General features: G+C 47.8%; 7 protein-coding genes across 7 annotated transcripts; 4 read left to right on the top strand and 3 right to left on the bottom strand.

Annotated features, from left to right (window-relative positions):
* Positions 1–153: 153 nt before the first annotated feature.
* TRIVIDRAFT_69713 (uncharacterized protein) lies at positions 154–980 on the top strand (the record flags this gene model as incomplete). The annotated part of the gene is made up of 2 exons (XM_014099620.1): positions 154–875; positions 962–980. 2 exons carry the CDS (start codon positions 154–156, stop codon positions 978–980), a joined length of 741 nt encoding a protein of 246 aa, XP_013955095.1.
* Positions 981–1,144: 164 nt separating this feature from the next.
* Positions 1,145–1,657, bottom strand: TRIVIDRAFT_153851 (uncharacterized protein; the record flags this gene model as incomplete). Its single annotated transcript, XM_014099619.1, has 1 exon — positions 1,145–1,657. A coding segment is annotated over one exon (513 nt), but the record flags the coding sequence as incomplete, so codon positions are not given.
* A 2,957-nt stretch (positions 1,658–4,614) lies between these two features.
* On the top strand, positions 4,615–7,919 carry TRIVIDRAFT_202514 (uncharacterized protein; the record flags this gene model as incomplete). Its single annotated transcript, XM_014099618.1, has 5 exons — positions 4,615–4,912; positions 4,965–5,739; positions 5,793–6,824; positions 6,915–7,230; positions 7,305–7,919. 5 exons carry the CDS (start codon positions 4,615–4,617, stop codon positions 7,917–7,919), a joined length of 3,036 nt encoding a protein of 1,011 aa, XP_013955093.1.
* Positions 7,920–10,821: 2,902 nt separating this feature from the next.
* TRIVIDRAFT_223591 (uncharacterized protein) lies at positions 10,822–11,208 on the top strand (the record flags this gene model as incomplete). Its single annotated transcript, XM_014099617.1, has 1 exon — positions 10,822–11,208. One exon carries the CDS (start codon positions 10,822–10,824, stop codon positions 11,206–11,208), a length of 387 nt encoding a protein of 128 aa, XP_013955092.1.
* A 2,241-nt stretch (positions 11,209–13,449) lies between these two features.
* On the top strand, positions 13,450–13,755 carry TRIVIDRAFT_223590 (uncharacterized protein; the record flags this gene model as incomplete). The annotated part of the gene is made up of 1 exon (XM_014099616.1): positions 13,450–13,755. The coding sequence occupies one exon, from the start codon at positions 13,450–13,452 to the stop codon at positions 13,753–13,755; it is 306 nt and encodes a 101-aa protein (XP_013955091.1).
* A 318-nt stretch (positions 13,756–14,073) lies between these two features.
* On the bottom strand, positions 14,074–16,359 carry TRIVIDRAFT_59240 (uncharacterized protein; the record flags this gene model as incomplete). Its single annotated transcript, XM_014099615.1, has 6 exons — positions 14,074–14,714; positions 14,780–15,063; positions 15,126–15,353; positions 15,414–15,965; positions 16,028–16,096; positions 16,160–16,359. The coding sequence occupies 6 exons, from the start codon at positions 16,357–16,359 to the stop codon at positions 14,074–14,076; spliced, it is 1,974 nt and encodes a 657-aa protein (XP_013955090.1).
* A 2,873-nt stretch (positions 16,360–19,232) lies between these two features.
* On the bottom strand, positions 19,233–22,818 carry TRIVIDRAFT_50383 (non-ribosomal peptide synthetase; the record flags this gene model as incomplete). The annotated part of the gene is made up of 8 exons (XM_014099614.1): positions 19,233–20,593; positions 20,684–21,014; positions 21,112–21,205; positions 21,326–21,610; positions 21,683–21,786; positions 21,896–21,978; positions 22,064–22,198; positions 22,302–22,818. The coding sequence occupies 8 exons, from the start codon at positions 22,816–22,818 to the stop codon at positions 19,233–19,235; spliced, it is 2,910 nt and encodes a 969-aa protein (XP_013955089.1).
* Positions 22,819–25,954: the final 3,136 nt, after the last annotated feature.

Genomic DNA, 25,954 nt, shown 5'->3' with positions numbered 1-25,954 from the left:
CAACCCGTACTATTTATTCACCGAAAATCATCTAAAGTCATCTTCGACACTCGCAACTATAACTATCAACACAGCTGTTACAGCGTTATTGAACCTCTCATCTTAACTTAACCTCTATAACTATCAACTTTCACTATATACGCGTGAACCACCATGCCTTTCAACCTCAAGAAGACGTACCATTCGGCGCCGAACTTCTCGATTCCAGCCCCTGACGCAAATGGGCCCCTTCAGCTCGGCACGATTATTGATGATCCCGAAGATCCTACTCCGCTGAACCCTACCGAACGGATCCCGATCCCGGCCGAGCAAATATTTCGAACCCAGACTCCTGGGTTTCGAACAAAAATGAATAGTCAAGCTAGTGGGAAGCTTGGCATCTTCACGAAGCTGCTGGGCCTAGGGGGGTTCGGCGGCAGTCTCGGTGTCAGGGGGGGCTATTCTAACGAAGAGATCCTCGTTACAGACCGCCTTGACACTGAGTCCTTCAACCCAACTACCGAGCAGATCAGGCTCGCGATCGAGGTTCCCACCGTACGGGCCTATCGCAGGGCCAACCGTGACAAAGAGCCGCTGTATCTGATTACAAGCATCAAAGTCGCTCGTGGCGCATCGGCTTCGGTGATACAGGGGCGGGCCTTCGGCGGAGGCGTGGAGGCAGCGGTGCCGGACCCAGCTACTGGCCTCTTCCAGGTAGGCGCCAATGCCGGAGGCGAGATGAGCAGAGAGACCGAAATGGGCTTTGATCATACGTCAGACTTTGTGCTGGGGTATCGACTCTCAAAGCTGATCATGAAGAAGGACGGGGTGAAAGCGAAGAGACACCGACGCGGTGCTACGCTGGTGTCCGATGATGCGCATGGAGTCGTCGACAGGTATGGTGGAGAGTTAGAGGTTATTCATGATTTTGCCCCAGAATGCTTGCCGGAAGGTAGCGTGTTTGTTGATGATACATTCACAGCCGACCCCGAAATTTGTAGATGGGTGCTGCACTATATCAAATGAAGTCCCATACCTCTCAAGCAACGGTGACGAAGGCAGAACCCATCCAAGGACATGAGCAGATGAGTAATGATATATAGGCTCTATTATAGTTATTACTTACCAATATATGCAATCGTGTTTGCTCATCTATCTGCACATTCTATTTGCTTAGACACTTCTCAAGGACTGCCTTAATATACTCGTCCGTGTTCTCCTGGTTCCATAATTGCCAAGGTGCAATGTATTGATATCCGTTATCCAGCTCAGCTAAGACGCGAAATATACGCCGCATCCCATCACTTGAACGAAGATACTTTAGCTTTGCCTCATCTAACGAACAACACCTCGGAATAATTGCGAGGAGATTTGCCGCGATTGCCGCCGCTATCACCGCTGAGAAAGATGTCCCGGACTTGACTACTTTCTGACGTTTCCAAATTAGGGGAATATCAATCCCTAGGGTCATGAAGTTGTCTTCATTAGGTAAGGCATTCGGTGATATCCCTCCGTCCTTCCCTTTGCCATTCGAGGCATGAATGCATAGGACCGTGGGATCTCTAGCCGGGTATGCCCGTGACTTGTTGTTCCCCTCATTTCCTGCTGCCGCGATTACAATTTTACCAGCCTCATAAGCCTTCTTAATGACAGGGTCGAGATCTGGATCAAATGCCTCAAGCACGAGAGACAGCGAAATAATATCAACGTCTTTCTTTAGCGCCCAGTTTATGGCCTATGACTTGTTAGATGATCTCGACTATATTCACATCAAGGTTAATGGAGAAGCTTACGTCGACTATCAATTTGGTGTCTTCCGGAGGCATTGTGCCCGAAATAGCAACTTTGGCAACATAGACTGCGGCTTCGGGTGCGAGGGTCGTCAGGAGTTCGGCTATGTGTGTTCCATGGCCTGTTTTGTCGTCGATATCATTTCTATCTCCTTTGAAGCTTTTCGTTTTTTTAATTTTTCCCTTCTCTATAGCTTGTTTGATGATTCGATGCTCTTTGTCAATTCCACTATCGATTATGCAGACCTTGACCCGTTGGGATTGTTCGGTAAAGTCATCGGGAAGATATGATTCAATAAAATCATCCATAAAATCGAAAAAGTCATCAGACGAGGATACGACCCTAGATATTTGGTGTTAGTTTTAGCCATCTCCTTTCAGTTTGGACTGAGTCTTTACCTGGATTGCTCTGGAGCCGTGTCGGATTTTAGCTCATCAGATGACTTGATGGAGCCCAGAGGAGTAGGAGGCAAAATGGTAGTCCCGCAAGAATTTATACACACACTGGATTCAGTCACAATTTCATTTTCTGTGACATAGTTCCCTGTTGCAATATGAGTATGCTTTGGCCTCTTTTCTGGTCGCCGGTCTGCGACAGTTGTTATTTTCTCAGGATGGATGTCTGACGGTGTATTGTTCATAGCTCCCTTAGAATTGTTGGAATTATCAGATGGCTCATCCGAGAGGACTCCTGTGCGAGGAACATCCGTTTCTCCATTGCGTCCGATAGCAAATGAATCATTCAAGATAGGGCGAGGCTTCACGTCCACTAAGGGCGGAGAAACTTCTCGTTTTCGTTTGCGGTAGTGTTCAAAATCCGCCTTCAGATTTTTAACTATTGAGTTCTGGATCAAGCTCGCTGATTCCGTTGTCCATTGTTCAGGTGACATTTTCGATATACTCCGGTGTAAAATGAGGCATCCTTCAATAGCGTTTAGATAATCATTAGTTGTGGTTTGCATAACGCCTTCCTCAACCAGGTTGTTTAAAGTCAACCATAGGCTGGGCAGGTCATCCTCTTTACACTCTGTCACAGTGATCCGCTCCCCCAGCTCCATTTCCACGAGAAGCTTAGCCAGAGCAAGAAATGTAGAATGATGAGTTAAGTAATCTTTCGTTCCGGTGTCCAGAGCATTGTCGTTTGGAGAGGATGGTGAAGGTTTTGGGTCGCAACGGATGTAAGGAAGTGTGTCTAATTCGCAAGTGCCTGAAAACTCATTTGAAGACATCGGGAGCGAGATAGTGTCTGCAGACCAGCTACTGTGCGCCCAGGAGCATTCGAAGAGGTACAAAAAACAGTAAGCGATGTTCAAAGCGAGCTCTCTCTTTTTCTTGTTTAAAAACCTGGTCCCGGGCGAATTTGGTGAGGCTAGCGAGAAGCATCGCTGTTCAATCAGCTCCTCTATCGTTTTCAACCGTACTTTGGCCCGCCCTTGGGCAAACTTCTGTTCAATTGGTGGCTTATAAAGAATTCCTTCGTGCAGAAGAAGATTTATAACCTCGTTGTAATCTTGTGCGTCGGCGATATCCTGGCAAAGACTTTGAATGGGTCTCAGTTTACTATGCTCATCCTGGCGTCTTGTTGAACCCCTGGTTCTCGTCAGATCAGCACTCTTCGATACACTTACTTCAGGGAAGGCCAAACATACCCATCGAGTAAGCATTCTATTTCTTGCCATTCAGTAGAATTTTGACAGGAAGAAAGGATAAAGGACACCATTAACCCTTTTTCGACGTGCCAGCTTAGACCAGCCCCCTTGAAAAGCATACGATGCCGAGCTTGTTTTTCAGAGCAAGCCATATGCTGTGTCAAGCTCTTCATAAGAGCGTCTATCATCTTGATTTTGTTTCTATCGGGTTCGACAGAATCCAAGCTGGAGCTTTCTGCTGCCGGAAATTCTTTATAGGGGCGAAACTCACGTATAAACTCCAAGTGCTCGTTTAACACACGGAGTGCCTGGGAAATAGATTCTGCCTCGATCAATGGCAGTGCCCCGAGAGTAGTTGAAATAGCCTCACTTCGATCTCTTTTACTTTTGACGTCATGTGCCGGGTCAAGAAGTTCATGAACATCTAGCAGGGGGAGGTTGATCGGCAAAGTTCGCAACAATATTGGATGGGCTAAGTTGGAAATCTCAGTTGCTTCCTTTTTGAGGCGATTAATTGTTTCTTGGTCGATGTCTCGATCGGTCTCTTCTAACACGAAAAACTTTTGGATCTCAAAGCGGATAAGCCAATAATAATGGCTCAACTCTTTCTCCAGACTTGTGTCCTTGATCACCTGGTTAACTAGCATAAGGAGATGCTGCTGTGTTATCTGCAGTGTTTGCCATTCTTTCAATTCAATGAGACGCATTTGTGCCTGACTCGTATAGCGGGAGGGATAATCGTCGTCGTCGTCTCGTTTAAGGTGAGAAAGGTGAGGGGGTGTCTTGACCGCTTCGATCGGAAATACACCAGGACCCTGCAATGAGTAGTGTCACCAAGTTTCACTAGGAAACATCGAGGTTTGGTATATGTGTGTATATATAGAAGATGAATATCAACTTTGTCAATATTGGACTAAGCCCATTGCCCAAGGAATGGGAATGTCTACAGAGCTTGAGTCCAGCAAGTGTGAAGGTAGAGAACAAGGAGAGTACTATCCTGTGACCGCGTACTCGACGTTTCATCTCCTGTTGTTTATTTCGGGTTCATTGTGTTACACCGGGTGTGATGTTTCTCAAAACACGTGACTAACGCGTTTCCCACCACAGAAAATGGCCTCAGCGTTCTCCATCACTCAAAGGTCGGGCTCCCATCTTGTGCAGAGTATTTTGTTCCATCCAATCTGCGGTGAGGAGAAATGGAGCGCCTGGAAGCCTGGCCAGACATTTATTCAGCTGCCTTAGATTGCGATCTGCTATTTAAGAGATGGCTCATACAAGTCGCCGAACCAAGGACAATCAGCCGTCTTGGCGATTCTGCTGACGCGATTGGGGAGTTCGCGAGAGACTATCATGCCCGGTTTGAGGCGTGGTCGTTATCCTTAGGTGTTTTTGTCGAGCAAGGTATAAGTCTCGATCGTCGCTTGTCAAAGAGCAAGGATTATCGAGATTTGATAAGAAGTTTGCTTGGCCTTCTTTTTAGCTGTCTGCAAGAAAGTAAGTTATTTCCCAGAATCACAGAATTACATCATACTAAGCAATGTCATAGTTTTATTGATACTTGAAGCTAGAGATGATGGCAGTGGCAATGCAGTCCCAATGCGGGTAACTAGATCGAGTGTTCGAAAGTCAGCAATCGAGATCGAAAATCGCGTGGCCAATCTCAGGAAACACCAAAAATTTGTCGAGTATGCCATTCCTGAGCTGTATAAACTGGGAGCAAAAATCCGAGAGGCCTCAGCTGTTAGCTTGATCCCGAGGATGGAAGCCTACTCGGCAAAGAGATCGGACTCATATCTGGAAGACATAGCGTTTTCGAAGGTCAAAACCCTCTACCCAAAAGCACCATTGAGTCTTCAACGCCTTCTAGGGCGATCTATTGTCGCACGCTACTTCAGTATACAGTCCCGAGGCAAAGATCAGCGACGCTTATCAACACATCGTATACTTACTTTGGATGAAGAAGACAAGCCACGAGCTCACAATGATCCGGAGCTGTTGAATCTAATCAGTGGAAAAGATTGCATTGATGATGCGCTCACTGTTGCTCGTGATGATTCTGCGACAAAAATAGATGCAGTGCTTTCTAAATCGGAATCGAGTGCTTCAATTTTCCAGGCAGATGAATTTCAATCCGAACCGGAGGAGAGAAGGCAACATCCAGCCTTATCCTCAGTTTCAGGGACTCCCTCGGTACCTTTGGACCATATTAGTTATCCGGAACCACCAAAACCCTTAGGAGATGGAAAATCCAGCTGGGCAACTTGCTGTTGGTGCTCGGAGACCTATCCATACCATAAATTCGAGGATAAGAACTGGTGGAGGTGCGTCTCAGAAATCGTTACTCTTTGTTATAGAGTCGCTAATGTTATTTCAGACATCATGTCGACCACGATCTTCGACCATATGTATGCCTCGTTGATACATGTTCAAAATCTGGTGACACCTTTGATGGATTTAGCTCATGGACGGCGCATATGGAAAGGCATCATTCTCCAAATTGGATCTCGATTATAAACACTAAAGTCATGTGGGAATGCGATGTTGACACACATTCAGAGTTTTTTGATGATGAGGCTTCGTTAAGAAACCATATGATGGAGCGCCATCTAGGATCATGGTCAGAGCGACAATTATTGAGCATCCTCCGCAAAAGTGCAATTAGAATCGCCGGATCGAACTACGATTGTCCTCTATGCGGCTTTAACGCTAGCCAAGCCCCTCCCGTCGCAGATCAATCAACGGATCTGCAGCATTCTTCGCAAACCAAGCGAAAAAGAGAAGCAAAGCGCAGTATACGTACAAAGCTAAATACCTATTCTCGGTCAAAGCGCACAAAGACTCATTTGCAAAATGAGGGACGGACAAATGAACAAATAAGCGACTGTGAATCAATCAGTTCAGATGAATCGGATTTGGAGCTAGTAAATAGCCCAGATGCCGAGTTGATTTCACCTCAAATCAAGGATCAACAACGAGAACAATTGTTGCAGCACATAGCACACCATCTCAAGGCCCTCTCGTTTGTGTCCCTGCACCTCAACGCTTTTTGTGAGCCGCCTAAAAACGGAAATCAAGGTTCTGCCACAGGAGGTGAGCAGGAGGACCTAAGCAAAGTTAAGGGGCCAAGCGGGGTTGATCCAGAGCTCGATGTCGACGCCTCATCTCCTAAGTTTACGGATAGCCCAACATCTGCGGCATGGGCTGGAGCTGCTTTCGATGATGATATTAAATTACCTCAAGAAGCTCCTGCAACTTCTAATGATAACAAGAGCGTTAATCGTTGGGTTGGACTCTCTAGTCTTGATACATCGGTTAGCAACCCTGTCGATACAGAGGATGGCGACAATGCAAAGTCGGCATTAATCACACCTTTGGAATATATTCCAGATCAAAACCCTACGATCATGTGAGTAAGCTATTTACTTTTTCTCTGGTTTCCCCTTTGAACTTTCAAACTCTTTATTCCGTTTGTTTCTAATACTCTTTACTTGAATAGTCAATCCAACAGCTGGTTCCAGTCTGTGGAGCTGTTCGTGCAGAAAAGCATCTCGCCTAACAAATTGAAAGACGAGGAAATCAGGATCCTACTAATTGACCATTCGGATGACATCAGCCAGTCCGTATCCAAGATGCAACAACCCGAAGAGTCGCCAGCACGGCCAGATATAATAGGCGACCTTTCAAACAATACCCACAGAAGTCTCATGGCTCAAATGATACATAGGATATGCCCTCATGTAAAGTTGTTTACGGCAAATTCAGGAGCAATTGACCAGATTGCCACAATGGATGGTGCGGAAAGAGCTGCGAAGGTATGTAATTTGTTAATTATGCCCGTCCGCCATGATGAATTATAGCTCTGGTTAACGGAATGCGATATACATAGGCCATCGAATGGGCAGTCAAGAAAGGTGTCCAGATTATTTTAATGACCGAAAATCTGATCGATTCAAGGGGAAATACCAAAGAATCGAGAAATCTCGACAGACAACTTCAGCAGGCTGCTGCTGCCAACATCCTCTTGTATTGTGCTGCTGCAGAGTCGGACTCTCATAATGGCGGTACTGAACCTTATACTCATCAGTTTGATATATGCCCTATCAGCGTCGTAGGTTCTGCCACAGAGGCTAGTAGGGTGCCACAATCCGTCAATCCACGATCAGTTCATTATCTCTTTCCGGGTGCAGTTGCTGCCGGAGTAGATGACCCCAAAGATAATTCGGTTGCTACGGCTGTAGCTGCGGGCTTTGCAGGTCTCATCCTCTGGTGCTTTGCATACCAACACCCACGAACAGCGAAGAACGATTGCAAAGGGCCGAATGCAGACGAGATGCATAAAATTTTTAAGGCACTTCAGAAAAATGGTAGCAAGTGGGTTGACGTGACTACCCTACTGAAAACGGACGGTTCCGCGACCATACAAGATATCGTTGACTACTACTCTAGAGCTCGAGGAAATAGGAGCGGGAGAGGCAGACGCGGTATTAGTCCAGTAGCATGAGCAACTTTTGGTTGGCTTGAAGAGGCATACATTGTCTGCAGGATGAATGATGGCATGGGGTAAACTAAATTATCTACAGAGTGAATGATGGCGCGGGGGAAAACTAAATTGTCCACAGAATGCAACTTGTCAACCGTATGATTTTTGAATTAGACACTCATTAATAACCGCTATTCTCTTATGCATGCTACCTATCAAAGTCACATTTGGAAATCTCTGTGAACCAAACGTAAATCCACCATACTTACAAAAAGGTGCAATCAGATACTACCTACTAAAGATTTCCATTCAATGCAATGGGGACCTGAAAACCATCATCAGACACTTGAGATTCTTAAAATGTTATTCTTCCTCGCTAGATTTCGTTCCTATAGTGGACTCAAATGTCTTACTAGCCATTACACATGGCAGCCTTAACCTTGCAACTCTAAACTTGGCGTGAATATCGTTCTCTTTGCTGCATCAAATCGTGGTTACTATAAAGCATTAGAGTCAAAAGCAATTAGCTTATTCAGCAATATAGATATTTTTGGCACGCGTCTCTTCATGATATCCTCTAGTCGTGAAATGTGTGCTTCGACTTTTAAAATGATCTAGAAAAAAAACCATTGTCTTCCTGCTGAACGGCCGTACGAAAGCAGGGAGGGACAGCAGGCCCCTATGATACTTTTTCACCATGATCCCTCTGATTATGTTCGGCTTATGACGCTGCTTCAGTAACAAATCGCGGCTTTGCCATCAGCATAGCGTTTGTGGCATTGATACAGTCAGTATGATTGCTTTAATGTTCACGTCTGGTGACTAGATCTGGTGAGAAATCAATGCTAAAATCAATATGGATGGCTTTCATCGACCTTGCGTTATATTCGATTATATCACTCTATTCAGAAGGAAGAGTCGAGGTGCTCTCCGCCTTGTTTAGCAAAAGTGAGAGGATGGCCGTCTGTCTACTACTGATCTATGCGGCCAGCCTTGATTATAATCCCTATCTAGGTTTTGAAACAGAGATCCCCTCCAAAAGAAATCATGCAACACATTACCCGCGACTACATGGATGGAAGGGCTTTGTGAGTATACTGCGGGTGCATGCCAATTCATCGTCAACCCCTTCTCCCCCGTACATTATTACTAAACAAATCATGTTTCGACTGCCGGAGCCGCTACGAAACTCAGATTACACATAGTCATCCAACTATCACAACATTATTGAACCTCTAATGAAGATTGAGTCTGTTAACTTTGGTACGTGCCCATCGACCGAAATTATGTCCGTAGAGTTTTAGCTTGGGGGGCGGTGCAGGTAGGGAATAAAGATCCCAAGATGAAATTTTGTTCTGAGCTCCATTGGATAAATTTCAGCCTCGTTACATGGAGTTGTCGGTTCCTAACGCACGTGATTCTCGCATATTAGGCATCAGACACCCGAGCTTAAGCTTCTCCAGTCGCTCAAAACTCAAAGTTCTATTCTAACCAGAAGGGAATAGCGACATCCCAATCCGCGCCAAGAACAATGAAGTACCTAGAAGACTGATCAGATATCTATTCCGTTGTCTTGGCCTACTATTGCTACTTGACAAATCCTCGACGACACAGCCATTGCTTTAGGATGGCTCGTGAGCGGTCATCAAGCCCGGTCTCGGTTATAGCTGTCATTATTAGGTGTATTTTTACCCAAGACGATACTGTTATGACCCTTTCCGGAACCCTCGGCTTAGATAAGCACCAAGTTGACCCTCAGCTTTACAAGTCAAAATAAAATGTGAAGAAATGATGGCAATCTCAATGTGGCTCCGGGGAATATTTAAACACTGCAACGGACAGTGCTGAGAAGGCTGAATGGAGAAGGAACTCATTTCTAGACCAACAGATGAGGCGCAGATTTATATACAGCTGCAGCCCTGGCTCCATACCAAACTTGCCCTATTGTGATATATCTGGATTACCTGCAGTTTTGATTGTTTTTCTAATTTGATAATACGTAATTGTCCTCTGACGAGTCTAGTAGAGGCGCCGGCGGGTGTTGTCGTTCTGTTTGCGGTAAACAAAGAAGACATACAACTTGACAAAGCTACATAACACAAAGGTCTTATTGATACACGGCGGCACCAAGGTTTAGTGAGAAAGAAAGAAATTAGTCGCGATATCAGCTTTGTTGTAGCCCAGCGGCTAATTTATCCATAGAGCTTGAGCTTAGAGGAGATCACGGGTGGAGAATGATCTCGGAATTGTGTACTCGGTATATTATTGGTGAGTTTCATTTTCAGCTTCATTGTTGTCTATTGTCAAGACACATGACTTACGCGCTCTGAGTAATAGGTATTTAAACGCACAGTTTCCATTGCCGTCAGAAATGTCAAACTCTGTCTCTTTTATCACACGAAACTTAGAACACTGCTCAGTCCAGAGAGGAAGCTCGACTATCCAACCTGCCTTGAAGAGAGATGGGGGGTAGATTAGATTGGATGCTCGTCTTTTCGAAAGCCGATTGCTGCGATCAGCTATTTGAAGACTTAATTGACCAAATCAAGGCTCTAAAGAAAATGAAGCCTCTCGACACGTCTATCTCTGAGATCCTCCAATTTGCGAGTGGTGAACAAAAGCAGTTATTTGAATGGATGAAATCCTTCGAAGACTCATCTTTTTGTATTTTCAAGTACAGAAAAGACTTTCTTGACCCCAATGCTGAATACAACGATATGGCTAATTTGGCAGAAATTCTTCTTCGCAAAATTAAAGAAAGCCTCCAACGTAGTAAGTTCCTCCCAGAATATAGACTTGAATTACGCTCAGCTAGACTCTAGTTTTACCAAAATTTCAAACACCAAGCGATGGCAATTTTGATGCTGCCCTACTACATTTACGGTCATCCCAACAGTCATTCTCAACCCATGTCATAAGTCCCATGATCGACATTGAAATAGATCGAAACAACATTGAGTCTGCCATCATGAGACTATACAAACTAAAGGGATTTTTACGTTGTGGAAGCGAAGAACAGGGAAACACCGGGGGAAACGTCCTCAGAGCATACATAAATGGAAACAATCGTCAATTCAGCGTGTACTTTGCACAAAATGATCCTCGAAACATGATGGAAACACTGAATGGCTATTCGGAAACTAGAGAACGAGCAGAACTCATGGCTTTGAAGCATACCCTGGAGATTGTGCCGTTGGAGCAGTATGTCCGTATATACGGCAGCAGCGAATATTCCCCTAAACGTCTGACGGAATATGCGCTTGGGTGGGAGCGGATGAATTGCTTGACGGCCAACGACGAAAAAAAATGAGAACCAGGATATAATTCGAGCCGTCTTTGATAAGATGAATGAGCGAATCCGGGCAGGTGGTAACACCTACCTCCAAAAGGCATTCGCCGACAGTGGGCAGTATAACCACAAATTGATTTTAATGTCAGGTTTGTTAGTCTTCAGTCAGATTATCAACACGCTTCTTCTCACAATATATGAAGATAGGGAACCTCGATTTGGTATCGAACATGCCAGCGACTACATGGAGTTCGAGTCTCACAACGAGACACAAAGAGAAGACCTTTGATTGCCATTACTGAAGTAGATGCACGATTGCTATCTGCGACTGCAGCCGATATTAATTCTTTCTGCTATTATTACCACCTATTCAGCCTTGAATTTGAGACATGGGAGGCTGGATAGCTACATAAATTAGGGCGCTGAATAGCCACTCCTTGAAGATAAGGTTGTTATTTCTTGAACTTTATATTATAGTGTTTAATGAAGTGTTGAATAAAATAAATGCAAAAATCATGCAATATGCCTTTAATGCTTCGTAGCTACTACGATTCACAAATCATTCACCTACGCTGCCAGCATGTAGGTATCCATCAACCTCCCCCTCTTTGATGCCATACGATATCGCCAAAATGGCTACGGCTCAGCTGCTGACGCTGCTATAAAACCAAAATTATGTATAATTATAAAATACATCTAAAGCATATTCTTAAACCCATATTCCTGCTAAAATACAGCGTCTGAGTCCAGCAGCGGATCCCCAGAGCTGTAGTTTCCGCCATCACCGGCTGCTCCCGTAGAATCCGCGACAGATACCACTGGCGAATCAATCGGATTAGCACGTGACTTACGCGCTTTGGGCATTAGGTATTTAAACACTCAGCTTCCTTTGTCGTCAAATATTAAACTTTGTCTCTTTTGTTACTTGAAATTTGGAATCCTGCTCCTTGACTGTTCAGCCTGCGTCAAAGAGAGATGGAGAGTACGAAAAATTGGCCGAACATCCGTTCGGCTGTCTTGGATTGCAATCGACTATTTAGGGAATGCCTCAAGCTTACATACACCACCAACCTCTTTGGCAAGTCAGTCGTTGACCCCGTCCGCCCCATTTCAGACGCTTGGGACCTGCTGGATGTGTGGTCGTCAGACTTAGGCGTTTTTGCTAGACACCCTATTTCCCTTGACCGCCGTTTGTCTGACAATAAAGATGTTCAAGACAAGGCAATAAATCTGCTTTACGATTCTTATCTCATACTGCAAAATTGTGAGTCTTTTCCGGAATCGTAGTCTTGAACAGTTGCTAAGGTGGTCTCTAGATCTTGGAAGGGTACAAGGAAGAAATGAGGCAATAATAATGTGGTCCCAATGACGGCTTCCCACGCTAAAATTTCTGAAAACGACCTTGAAGAAATATGGGGGGCTCACCTGGAGGCTATGAATCAGTTGCATAAACTACGCCGAACTATCAAAAAGTCTTCGGCCGCTAGCTTAGACTTAAGGATGAAAGAGTTCTCTGAAAAGGCATTAACCTCATCTCTAGAAAGAACATCATTGTTGATGGTCAAGTCTTGCTATCCTGCAGCACCATTGAACCTTCAACATCTTCTAGGTTGCTCTATTCTCGAGCGCCATATGAGGTACCGAGTAGAGCATCAACAGCGCTTGACAACTTGCCATCGCCATGACAACCGCAACCTTCAACCACCTATATGCCTCTTCGACAAGTGTTTAGCGTCTCTTAATGCATTTTATAGATTCGATAACTGGAAGCAACACATGGAAAAGTATCATTCTCGATCGTGGATAGCAACAATAAATCAGAAAGTCACCTGGGAATGTGATATTATGGTCCCTCCGCATGACCCACCGGAAGTATTTGACGATGAGGCTTCGTTGAGAGACCACATGCTGGAACACCATCTAAATAGATGTGGGAAGACCCAATTAATAAGTATAGCTCGTACAGGTGGATTTGCCAAACTCGGATCCAACCATGTTTGTCCTCTTTGTGGCTGTGATTACAGCATTGTCGCGGATCGACCTAATGTTTTGCGGCGTTCGTTGCGGATTTTACTAAAAAGAATAAGAGACGGAACAAAAACTCCACTATATACCAACGTTCGGCCGAGGCGCAAAAGGTTTCGCTCAACTGATTTAAGCGGCTCGGATTTAAAGCAGGCAAGTACCCAGAGTACCGAATCAACTCTGCTCGAATTTTAACCATCAATGTCGCCGCAGGCACAATTATCAAGACACATCGCAATGCATCTAAAGGATATCTCGCTGTTATCACTGCAGCTTACCGCGTTCCAGGAGAGACTCGAAGAGGAAAATGGAGGTTCTAATATAGGAGACGAACAGGAAGAAACAGCTAAAGGCGATGAATCAACTGAGCCACATATAGAGCTCGATACCATGCCTGTCAGTTTCAAGGATATACCTATCTCCCTATCATCCTCTGCATCTGATATGGCTCCTGATTCAAAATCATTGCAACCGACTCCGGCAGGCTCCGGCCATTGTGAGAATATTGGCGTCATGGTTGGTGCAGTCAATCCTCAATACTAGCCTTCAGCCTTAATATTAAAGACCGAGATGATAATACAAGGTAGCATTAAGTTAGGGGTGGAGAAATCATGATACTAAGCATTACTATGCCTTAATACAGGTAACCACCTTCTAGGATTAACCTGAGGGCGTGGTTATCTATCCAGTATAGATGATTCCGTTAAATTTTAATAGTAACAAATGAACTTGGCAAAATAAAGGAGAAAGCCCCGTTACATATCCTCTATAGACAAAATGGTCTAGAAATCTTTTGTAATTACACTGCAGGTACATGTGAATTTACCAACCATTACCCCTTCTATACCGTACATAAACAAATCATGTCTCAGCTGCCGGAGCTGCTACAAAACTCGGATTACACATGGTCATAAAATCCGGCCAAAGCGCATCCTCAAACTCGTACTCCTGCCAAAACACAGCGTCCGGGTCCGGCAGCGGATCCCCAGGTGGCTGTGCCTCCGCCATCACCTGTTGCTCCTGCGGAATCCGCGAGAGATACCACTGGCGAATCCACCGAAGTTTGAAGCTGAGTCTGCAAAATTGGGCGCCGCCCCCATCTAGAAGACGGCGTCTGCGGCCGGCTTCCTTGGCCCATGTGTCTGCGTCCTCGAAGCGGTCGCTGAGACGCTTCATGGTGTCTGCAAAGTCGAGTTTTCTGCGGGCCATTGTGGGCTGCCAGTCTATTGAGGGATCTAATAGGAGCAAGCGAGAGCTGGTGACGATTGCAAAGGCGAGAAGTCCCGTCACTGAGGTGGGAAGACCGGGCAGCTCGTTGGGATGAAAAGAGCAGAGTGTTTCGAAGAAGTCGACGGCAGCGAGAAGGGATTTCCAGAGGGTATCGAAGCGCTGCAGGGGCTCTGGGTTCAATGTGCCCATTTCAACGGGCGTGGTGAATTGTGTGGGGATTGCCGGCTCGGCGAGGCGCATTAGAGTGACTTGATAATAGGCTTTGAAGATGTCTTTGGTGATTGATGATCAGCGACACGGTATTTACTTTAGTAAACATGGACTAGATTATACTTACGCCTCTCTTTGACGCACTCGGGCTGCATGCTTATCAGGTCATACAACTCCCGACGGACATTGTTAATGACCATATCCATGGGCGACAAGTAGGCACTGAGTCCAACGTCAACCACGTCAAAGCCAGGCAGCAAGCTGTAGGCACGATCGGCGACGCGCTGCATTTTGATCAAAGCGATTAGGAACAAATCGGATTCCAAGTGAGATTCAGCCAGCGACTCGCAACACTGTGAAAGATAGTTGTTCCAAGGAAATTGGTTGCCTCGCTTAAACAGGGCAGAAATGCTGCGATAGATCAGTGTATGCTCCCACCAAACAACACGGTACAATTTGGCAAGTGTTCTTACAGAGATGTAATGTGGTAAAGTCCCAGAACTGCGCGCTTCTCATCCGCAGAATGCACCTTTGGCTTCATTGCACCCTTGTTGAGCGTTGCCCAGGCTTCTCCCAGCAAAGATTTGGGATGCATCTTGGTAGACTCCGGTGACCTGTCTAACTTGAGATCCAGAGCCATGGCAACAGCCAGATGCACAAAGTTTGTCGCTTCTGTGTTCATGTAGAAGTGGAAATCTCCCCTATTGCCCTCAAGTCGTTAGCACAATGAGAAGGTGGCTGTTCTATGCATGGCAACTTACCAAGCCAGGTGAAGGAGAAGAGCCTGCAAGATTCCCAAATTCCTCTCCTGCTTCACAACCATACGGTCCGCGATATACTGGCGAAACCAGTTCTCGACACCTTGCTGAGTGGCCGACGATTGCGGCGTTACTGCCGCCATGATGGTCCAGAAGAGACATCGCGACGACGCATACAAGGCGCGGGGATCAAGATTCTCCGGGATAATGACAAAGGGGTAGTTGGGCATAAATTCCCGCCGATATATGTCGAAATAAGAAACCACTTCCTCAAACGAGAAGCTAAAACCGGGGATCAACTGGAACGTAGTTGCCGGTTCAGACGGAATGGTGAGTGGGATCGGGGGAGGTTCACGCGCAATTGTCATTGGCTTTGGCAGCGCTGCATTTTGCAACGGCTTTTGCAGATGTATTTTCGGCGCATCACTTATTATCACCACACCTGTATCGTTGCTTTCAGGAGTCAAGGGTGGCGTTCCAGATGTCTGCATGTGTTGGCCTGATGCAAGCATGGACACCAAGCCGTCAATCTTCTTCTCCAGCTGAGCCACACGCCTGCTGCCAAGTTAGTAAATGAATTCATACAATCAAATAACCCGAAATTCCGACAAACATACGTTGATTTGCCTCTCTTCTTCCGCTGAATCGGCGCTGGCACATGGCACGGGATCTTCATGCGATTACATCTAACGCATGCAAGTCAGCTCACCTCGCCCATCCCAGCCAATACCAAACCACCGCAAACACACCTTATGCAATTGGTCTCCCCCTGGCCGGACCCAGACTCAGGCCATCGACACTTCATCTTCAGCCGGGCACAATTGGCACATGCCCGGGTTTTGGGGGCCTCCGGGGCCGTGGGACGACTTCCGGGGCCGCCGTCTGACGGAGCCCCGATGCCTCCGTTGGCCGCACCTGCATCTGCAACAGTTGAATAATCAACATCCATGGCTGTTTGTGCGTCGGAGAATTTAATGATGACTTTGTTTCTGGGCCATGGGAAAGTAACATGGAGCAAATTTACATGATTCTTCAGAGGCCATAGTCTTGCAGGATGTAGGCTTCCGGCTCTCCGGATATTATCTTAGTGTCCGGAGCCGTAAATCACGTGCTGTAGGTACGGAGTCCGCTAGCTATATTATTCACCGGTCCCGGATATCGATGGTGTTTCGCCTTGTTACAATCTCCGGTCTTCCTCCTCCTTTCTTCTCCCCATTTTCCTATGTAACGCGCCACAGCGCCATGCTCCTTCTAGTGATACACATGCAGGTTTCACTGGCTCGGCATCGGAGGAGCTTCCTTCTTACTTCACGTGTCTGTCTCAGTGCATCGTGTTGCATTGTCTTTCCAAGACAAAGTCTCAGTTCACAATGCCTCGAAGATATGGGATGACCGCGCTTTCACTCTCCGTGTAGCCATCACGTAATGTTTTGTCAATGCAAGATAAGACTTATGCGGAGGCAGCCATCATGAGTCGAGGGAAGGATTTAGTCACTGTCTCAGCCTTCATCTCTTCATGTCAGTTTGTGTTTGGCGCTTAGCAGACTACTCTAATCCTGTCAGCTTTGTGCTACGCTGCTATGAATCCGGTAGAGTCATATCATGCGCTGAATGTGATGAAGAATCCTGGTAGTCTCAGTCTTAGTATGGACCCATGTTGCCTCAACACTTGTACTAGACAGGTGTGTTTGTATCAATATCTACATGGTCTAGAGACACGTTGAATCGCCAGCTGACGGGATTTAGCATCTCAATGCAGCTGATATTGCCCACTTCTATTGCTACCGGTACCTGCATAGTTGTACTAGGGTTTTATGACGAGTGCGTTCCCACCCGCGCTCCACGTGTGTGCTGTTAAGCCCACAGAGAAGCGTGATCATCCCAGTAAACTCTAAGTATATCTCGAGGGAGACTGACTAGGTGTCTCTTCTGTTTGCTCGTAGGATGGCAAGTTTCAAGCCACGCCTGAGGTCGTGACCGTCAGGTGAGCACCAAAGCCTTCGCTAGTAGTCTAGCAACATCCCTTGTCACCGGAAAGGTCAGGCAATGTCGATACAATGCAAATCGACCAATCTACACCTGTAATCCTCCTGTAGACCGAGTGATCAACGAGCTAGCGCTTGTCTGAATCGCCCTTCGCGTATTGCTTCAGCTCCCGTCTGCAAAACTGCCGATTGACCCGCCATGAACTGGTCATAAGCGCCGAGCAAAAAGCTTAGCTTGCAAGGTTGCCCGCTTTTCCGTGGTTCCCGGGTTTCCCAAGATCTGCAGCCCTAGGCCGGGATGTATCGTGCTCTCTCCGCAATCTGTGGGTAACTGAGATTCTGTTGCGATCGCATGACAAGCAAATCTGCGCTATTTATCAATTCTTATTCGGTCAAAATACACTGCCTGCGGGTATTATCATCACATCGGCGATCTAAGTGGGCAATTACAGCTGTGTAGCCGCTGAAAACTGGCTCAAAGAGGTGATTGATTGACAAAATCAGCGAGGATCTTTCTCCTCCCGCCAACAAAGCTGAAAACGCGATGGATAAGACATTGCGACTGCCGGTCTCAGTTGACTTGTCTATCACTTCTTCCCCGTAAGTCAATGATTCAATGCATTTTACACCTCAAACACTAAGAGCCAAATAGTTTGTCTTCAGCATCCTTGTCTGCGGCTGAGAGACCGCACGGCGTTTAACCCATCGAGATTCGGCCGAAACTAAGATCGCGCAGTGAATCCGTCTCAGTTACAAGCTCTCTCTACAACAAACCCCTTAGCACCTTTGAATTCCCAGGTCTAGATAAAATGAATGACGAGTCAGGCTCTGCAAGAGCGCTAAAAGCCGTGCAAACATCCCTGCAACAGCATCCCCCAAGCCACGTTCTCGCTCCCTCTTCCCCCATCCCTACATCCCTAGTGTCAACAGGGATCCCCCCTCGATCATCTCCCATCCACCGCACACGTGTTTTTATCTTATTGTATTTTATTCCTCAGAGTCCGATAAACTTACGCCAAATCCAGCCTCACCGTCTCATCCCTTCACAGCTGAAAACAGAAAGCAAGCAAAAACAAACAGATGAGACATCTCCGCAGCCATCCAGGCCATCATGTCACATCCCTCTTATTCAGACCGCAAATTCTGTCGCTTCCTAGCTTCATCAGTCACGCGGCGAAGATCGGACTCAACCGATCAAATATCTTCAGTAGTATCTACTTGTACTAGGTTTGGGCCTGTCGCATGTGGGGCGCGCGTCAAATTAATATGGATGTTCCTCTTTTTTTTACTCCGAAAGACGGCTGGCCGCTTATTTCTTATTTCTCGTGGGGTGGGAAAAGGGACTTTGAAGCACTGTGTCGATGTTAAGTCGTATATACTGGGTGAATGGAGCCTCGACTTGCACGATCTTGCATCTTGATGCTGCAGGCAGCTCAATGTTACGATACACCATGTCACCAGTCAAAAGTCCATTGTAGCATAATAGCAAATCAATTTCAGAATAACCCCCCCCCCCCCCCCTTCTGTATGTATCAACTATTTTTGCACAGCAAGAATAATCAGATGGCTCACATATGCAGCCACGAAACGATGGACTTGGACCTCCCCTTCAAAGAAAAACCTGCGTACCTCCCTACCACTGCTGAAACCGACACAACCTCCTATAATTTTTCATAAACGCCAGATAAATAACATGAGGAATAAACCATAAAGCGAAAAATAAAAATGCCACAAATATAGTCCAGAGAATGTAAGAATAAGAAGTACATGAGGGAAAAGATTGCCAAAGTGGCATGATGCTATGCTTCTTCACCGAATAGTGAGACATGCCCGTCTCTTAACTGTCCCAAATGGCACCATAGGCTGGGACACCCCGGGTCTCCAACCCATATACCACCTTTTTGGTGATTTTTTCATTGGCAATGATGATGACGGCCTCGGCGCCAAAGTCTTTGGCTAGGTTGTAGCCCATGCGAACAAGGTCGGGCCGGCCCTGGGTACGGGTATCATGAATGATAGCGTCGGGTATAGTTCCCTTGATCGTATCCATTATCTTCTTACCGAATGTCTTTTCGGGAGAAGCAGCTGACCAGATGAGCCGAGTGGGACAGCTCGGCTGCCCGATGTGGCCCAGCATAGGGCCGATGCCAGATCCAGTAGCAATGACGACAACGCGATTGAACAATGTAGCAATGCGCATAACACCGCAAGTCGGAAGGCCACGAACCCAGATGCTTGTGGGAGGGTTTTGAATACACGCCTTAGTCCAATCACCAGCGTTGGATACCACGAGAGAGTAGCCTGGCGCAATACCATTTTCGACGTCAGCCTGAGGGGCAGGGATCGTCGCAAAGGAGTGCCACTCGATGAGTGGGCGGTGGGAAATGCGTGTAAAGCTACCGTTGACTGGGATGGTATAGTCAAAGTGCAAGCGGATCGCGTGATCCGATAGCGGCTCAGCGTTGACCTTGACTTTACGCAGGAAGATCCAGGAGGAGGCAACGCTGCATGTGGCAACGCCGAGCATCCAAAAGGACGGTGTCTTGACTAGTGCAATCCCAACATCTTCTCCGGCTGGAGTAGAATCGTATACAGAAACAACCGTCTTGGCCCAGAAAAGTGCAAGCGTGGTCCACCCCAGGAAGCGATGCATCTTCTCAAACATGTTGTGCTTAGCTTTGCGAAAAGTGGGTAGGGCAAAGGTAAGAATAACGCAGCAGAGAGCACAGAGCAGCCAGGAGACCACCAAGTTGGCTAAAGAGTACCCAGATGGTCGACTTTGTAGCTGAAATCGGGCAACTGTGGCCTGAATCGTAGAGGCAAGGAGCCACGCGGTTGCACAGATACCAGCAGCAGAGTGGACGCCTCCGAGATGATAGATTTTGGCACAACGGCGGCGAATCCAGAACGGGAAGGATTTGGGAACAGAGCAAGAAATGGTGTACAGGGTGTTTATGACGACATCCTGGCGGATAAGTACACCGGTGACCAGGTTAGCCGCAGTGATAGTTGCAAGCCATTCAACTTTGGGGCTGAGAAGAAGGACAGCGATGAGAACACCAATGTTAACGAGACCAACAAGGCTGAATAGAACGCGATAAACAATGAGAACACGCTTTTTGATCCCTCTCCAAGGCTTGGGCCACTTCTTTTCGGGAATATCTCCCAATAAATCGAGCGTCTTTTCGGTCGTATCCTCTTGCGACTTGGCAGAGGCGGCCGTCAGAGTCGAAGATGAAGAAACAGACCGAAGACCGACCGAGGAGCCGGATTTGGCACCTTTGGTACCTGGCAGAGTAGCCGGTTGAAAGGTGCTACTGAACACGGTGGAAGATTCAGAGATCGTGGGAGATGCCGGTCCAATAGCCAGCATGCGTAGAGATTTCTTGTCAATCTTTCCATTGGCCGTTGTAGGAAATTCATCCAGAAGATGAATGCTAGATGGCACAGCATAGTAGGGTTGAAGTTTGCGGGTGTGCTCCAGAATGGCTTCAGCATCTTGGGTAGAGGGGACGGCAAACCCCTGGATTTCTCCATCAATCAAGAGTGCACAGGCACGAGTGACGCCTGGCGCTGAAGCCATAGACGATGACACTCCGTCCAATTCAACACGGAAACCCTGGTTACGAGCAGTGGATTAGATTCCGTTCCTCAAAACAGCGCTAGGGTGACAAGGCCCACAAGCTGGTACAGTATAAACAGAAATAACAACTCACCTTGATCTTGACTTGGTCGTCGACTCGACCCAGAATTTCAATGGAGCCATCAGGCCGCCACTGCCCCAAATCACCGGTACAATACATTTTGGATCTATTATTTTGAGACAAAACAAGTGTGTCAGTCATTTTTCACACACTTCACGGGGATCTGAGCGAGAAGATGCCGGGCTGAGAGAACGCTCTTGACGGGCACTCCCTTGAGAAAACTCACCCATCGTTGGTAAAGGGATCTGGAATGTAAGACTCCTTTGTCTTGGCCTCAAGGCCAACGTAACCGCGAGACACTCCGTATCCGCCGGCCCACATGGTACCGGATTCACCTACCGGTACAGGCTTCCCATTGTCATCGAGGATATAGACGTGGTTATTGGGAGTAGGGCGGCCGATAGATAGGCCATCACCAACAATGTGTTTCTGCATAGTGTTGACAATGGTCGTTTCCGTAGGACCGCAGCAATTCCAGTACGTGGCATGTTTGGCCCACAGATCAGCTAGGCTAAGGGGTAGGTTAGAAGACACTCGAAAGAAAACGTCCAAGAAAGGGGGTATTTGACGAAATTTGACTTACTCTTGCGAAGTAGGTTCACCGGCGGTAGCAACGACTTTGATCTTGGGGTATTTGGTAGGAGGGTACTTGGACAGAATAGTTGGTGTACAAATCAAGGTATCGAGCTAAATCGATCATTTTCATCCAATATTAGCCCACTTTCACTGCAAAGTGTAACAATTCGTTATGATCCGTTATTCCGGATTCTCTTCCCCTCCCTTCTCCGACACTTACCAGCTCAATAGCGGGTTCCCACTTAGAACCCCGGATGACAAGGGTGCCACCGTTACACAGGCATGCAAAGATCTCCCAGGCAGCTGGCACTGGCGTATTAGTAATGTGAAATCCAAATCGGCGATCAGAGCAGGAGTGAGTGAATGATCTCGGGGAAGAGTAACATACCCATGTCAAAGCTGATGTTGAGGACTTGTCCCACCCGGTGACCTGGTCGAATACCCAGGTTCCCGGGAGACATGCAGACAAGATTGGCAACATTTCTGTGTGTTACATCAACACCTTTGGGCTTGCCTGTTGTACCTAATTTGCAAATGTCAGTTTTCAGCTGCCATCTGACAGGGAGGGTGCGTGTAGCAGCGGCGGCCTCGGCGCTGCTAGTGAGACCCCGAAGAAATGCACGTACCGGATGTGTAAATGATGTAACATCCGCCATCAGGAGTGGCCAAGTCCATCCATTTCCCATCATGGGTCAGTTCATCGAGCTGCTGCTGCTGCTGCTCAATAATGACAGGAGTGGCACCTGGGCAGAGATCACGGATGCGATGAACAGTTGATGGTAGGCAGCAAATGATGTTGCCACCAGACTGTTCAAAGACATGCCGTATGGTTGAATCGGGCACAACGCCCCCGTCAAGGGGAACATATTGAGCACCACAAGAGAGGATGGCCCAAATACCCACTACCATCTCAGCGCTCCTCTTTACAACGAGAGGGACTCTCTGGTGAGGACGTACACCAAGGCTGCGGAGTTCTGCGGCCAAGGCCTGTACTCGAGCACCGAGTTGGCGGTATGTGATCTGTCTGGTGGTCGCACCAGACAGGTCATGGAGGGCCACATTGTCTGGGAAAGACAGGACATGATGATAGAAGGATGATGTAACAGTTGGGAAAGGGCACGGGAGCCTGGGGCCATACTGCATAGCAGTATAGTCCATAGAGGGACTCGACATCTCCATGACACCAGATGCTATAAGGCGTATGTCTGTATGGATGGGTGGATATGCGGGTGTGCCAGACTTGTCTTGAAGACGTTTGATCAAGTAGATTTAGATGGGTATGAGCTGAATGAGAAAGGAGGAGTGGTGTGAGGAAGAAAGACAATGAGCTCGGAACGTGCTGCTGCTCATCCAACCCGACGAAGAGGCCGAAGCGCCACCATTTATATACGTGAGAGGAGAAGAGTCCTTGTTCCATTATCCCCCCCTCTTCCAACGGCGAACGTCCTAGAGGGCCCTGTCTAGGAAGGGTCCGGTCCATGGTGAACCATGCATCGTAGCCCTGGCTACGATGCGGACAATAACGGACCAGAGGTATTCATCGTATGCACGAGCGACTTGTTGGTGCGGTCTTTGCCGCTCCTGAGCGAATATGAAAGTGTGTGAGTGGTCTTGGTAGAGACCCATCGAGATGCCGGTGTCCAATACAAAGACACCAGGGCTCACACGCGTGGAGGCTGAGACCAGCTAGGGTCAAGGGAAGAAACTGCAACATCGAGAGATACGGAAGAAGAAGTGGAGGCGAGGAGCGACGGACAGGGTTCGGGGAGAACAAGGACGAAGGTGATTTGGTACGAAGCGATATACTAGGATGGTGGCGTACTTGCCGCACCTCTGGCGAGAATGGGATGCTTGCGTAGGTGTGAGAGACGAGTTGACAGATCAGATGTAACTGGACATTGAGCTGCCTTGCCTGTCATCGATGCGTCTAAAGTGCCAACATCCGCGTGGACATGATCCGATTATTCTCATTATTAATGGCGGAGTTGCTACTAGAGCTACTCCTCATCCTGCAAACTCTCCCGTTTCTCCTACTCTTGCTCCCCTCAACTTCATACGAAAGTGGAGAAATGTGATAAAGAAGTGTTATTAGCTGTTTGATGCAGAAAGGAGGAAGGTTAGGGCCGTTGGGTTTACCGTTACATTTCCAGGAGAGGAAATGCAGGATAAAAAGCCACAACGGTGCATAGTCTAAACACACGAGCTCGGGAGAGGGAGAGAGAGGTGATATGATGAGGGATAGAGGGATGAATAGAGGGAGATGGAGTTGTCAAGCTGACGACCATTCACAATGTCACTGAATTTTATCCAAGGTAGCCGCGGGAGGGATATGGACGTATAGTTTGTACCCGCACGGATAAAGAGAGAATTAAAGCCCGAGAGGCGAACCAGACCATCAATTGCATCTAAGCAGCTTGGCGCCGGCAAAAGACAGAGAGACACGGGCTGAGAGAGAGCGGAAGAGAGACAGAGCCAGAAACGAAGGAATGCCGCGGTTGGTTACAGCGGACCAAAAAGGGAACCGAACAATACAGTGCGCAGCTCAATTGGGGCATCCCAGTGAGGCCAAAACATGGCTTGGGACACAGGCTTGGCTGAGACAATTGCGTCTGTCCATGTATAGAGGTAGTATACGCCAAGGTGCGTGTTTCTGGCGCCTGAGCGAGCAGATGTCGTCGATGGGTGGGCCCCCTGCTGGCGCTCGTGTAGCGGCTGCATCGCAGCATATCTGCATCTGCCGGCCGCTGTCGACGCCTGGCGTCTTGGGCGTATCGAGGCAGCCCTTGCTGCGGTAATGATACTTGTGCCAACCGAGACACTGCACTGCACTGGCCTGTCTGCTCTGCCCGTTCGTCCCATGCCATTGGGAAGGGGTCGACAGGCGGAGGGAGTCGAAAAAAGGTACCACCCCCACACCCCGTACGCACACGCCCCGGAAAAGCGTAGACTGTGAGGGGACGTACTCGCAGCGTGCAGAGTTGTGCAGCATGGGATGGGATGGCAGATCCACTACCCCGGTAACCCATGGCGGCGGATGCGGATGAAATTGGTAGGTGGTGCAACGAGGCGGCCAGCCTGAGCGATGCCGCGATGGTGGTGGTGATGGCGCATCATGTCGGTTCGGATGCTGATGAAGCTGGTGGTGATGATAATTTGAGTTTTGTTTCTCTCTAGACGCAGATGAAGGAAGAAGAGAAAATTGGAGCCTGAGGCTGCATGAGGAACTTTTTTTGTTATCCGGCAATCCTTTTCCAGAAATTCATCTTGGGGGGAAGGTGCGGCCGAAAAGGGCAATACAGGTACTAAGGCAAAGACTACTACTAAGGTAGGTGCTAAGGTAGATGAGCAATTCCGCTGCAATTACGGCCGATTCCGCGCAGCGCCACCGCCTGTCTGTTGAACTGGGCTGATTTCTCTTCTGCCCTGTTTTACCTGCAAACTCTCTTTTGCCTCGTGTGCCTTCCGCTGTCTCTGGCTGATTTTAATCCTGGCAAATCAGAGCCCAGCGTCGCCGTGTATACTCGTACCTCGCCCAAGGCATTTCATCCATACCTGCCTGTATCTCCAAGGTCCTGCTCATCAACCCGGAGCTTGGACTCTTTGGACCTTTTGCTCCTCAGTTTCGTCACTGGCCAACACTCAGATGCCTGCTAAGCTGATCCTGGGCTCGTCCGTTTGGGGTGCATTTTGACACCCCGTCCGTGCCAGGGGAGCTCGAGTATGACGATAACACAGAGGAAATTAACAAGCGCCAGTCAGCCAGGTTTGTGCGTTCTCGGCCGCCCTTTGACGGCATGAGGCGTTCATTCTGATGTGATATGTTACAGGTGCCGTGCACGACATGGCCATATGACAGCATCGACGGGCCCGGCGTCGCGCTTATTGCCATCGATCACGATATCCCTGCCCGCAGATTGCTCATGCCGGCCGTCAACTAGACAGAGCTTTACCCAACCACGCATCCACCCTCGACTCGACCTGTCAATCACGGGTCGAGGGGGCAAAATCCGTCTCCCTATTGGCACGGCATTGCTCGTTACCCACGCATATGCTACCTCTTTATCTCTCCGGGACAAAGCTGGCCGAAAAGACAGGGGCAAAGCAGCCAGGGAACAGACATGGAGAGCTTATGGCACAGCTGCGAGTATGCAGAGCTGCCGGCCTATCAGTGGAGTCCGGCGCGTGATATGCTCGGGATGCTGCCTTACCATTCGTTTCGTACAGCTCTATATAGCACGGTCCCCGCCTACTTCTTTACAGCCCAATGACCGATCCCAAT

The sequence above is a fragment of the Trichoderma virens genome, assembly GCF_000170995.1.
Source record: "Trichoderma virens Gv29-8 chromosome Unknown TRIVIscaffold_77, whole genome shotgun sequence".
Taxonomy (NCBI): Eukaryota; Fungi; Ascomycota; class Sordariomycetes; order Hypocreales; family Hypocreaceae; genus Trichoderma; species Trichoderma virens.
This window is presented reverse-complemented; position numbering and strand designations above follow the sequence as displayed.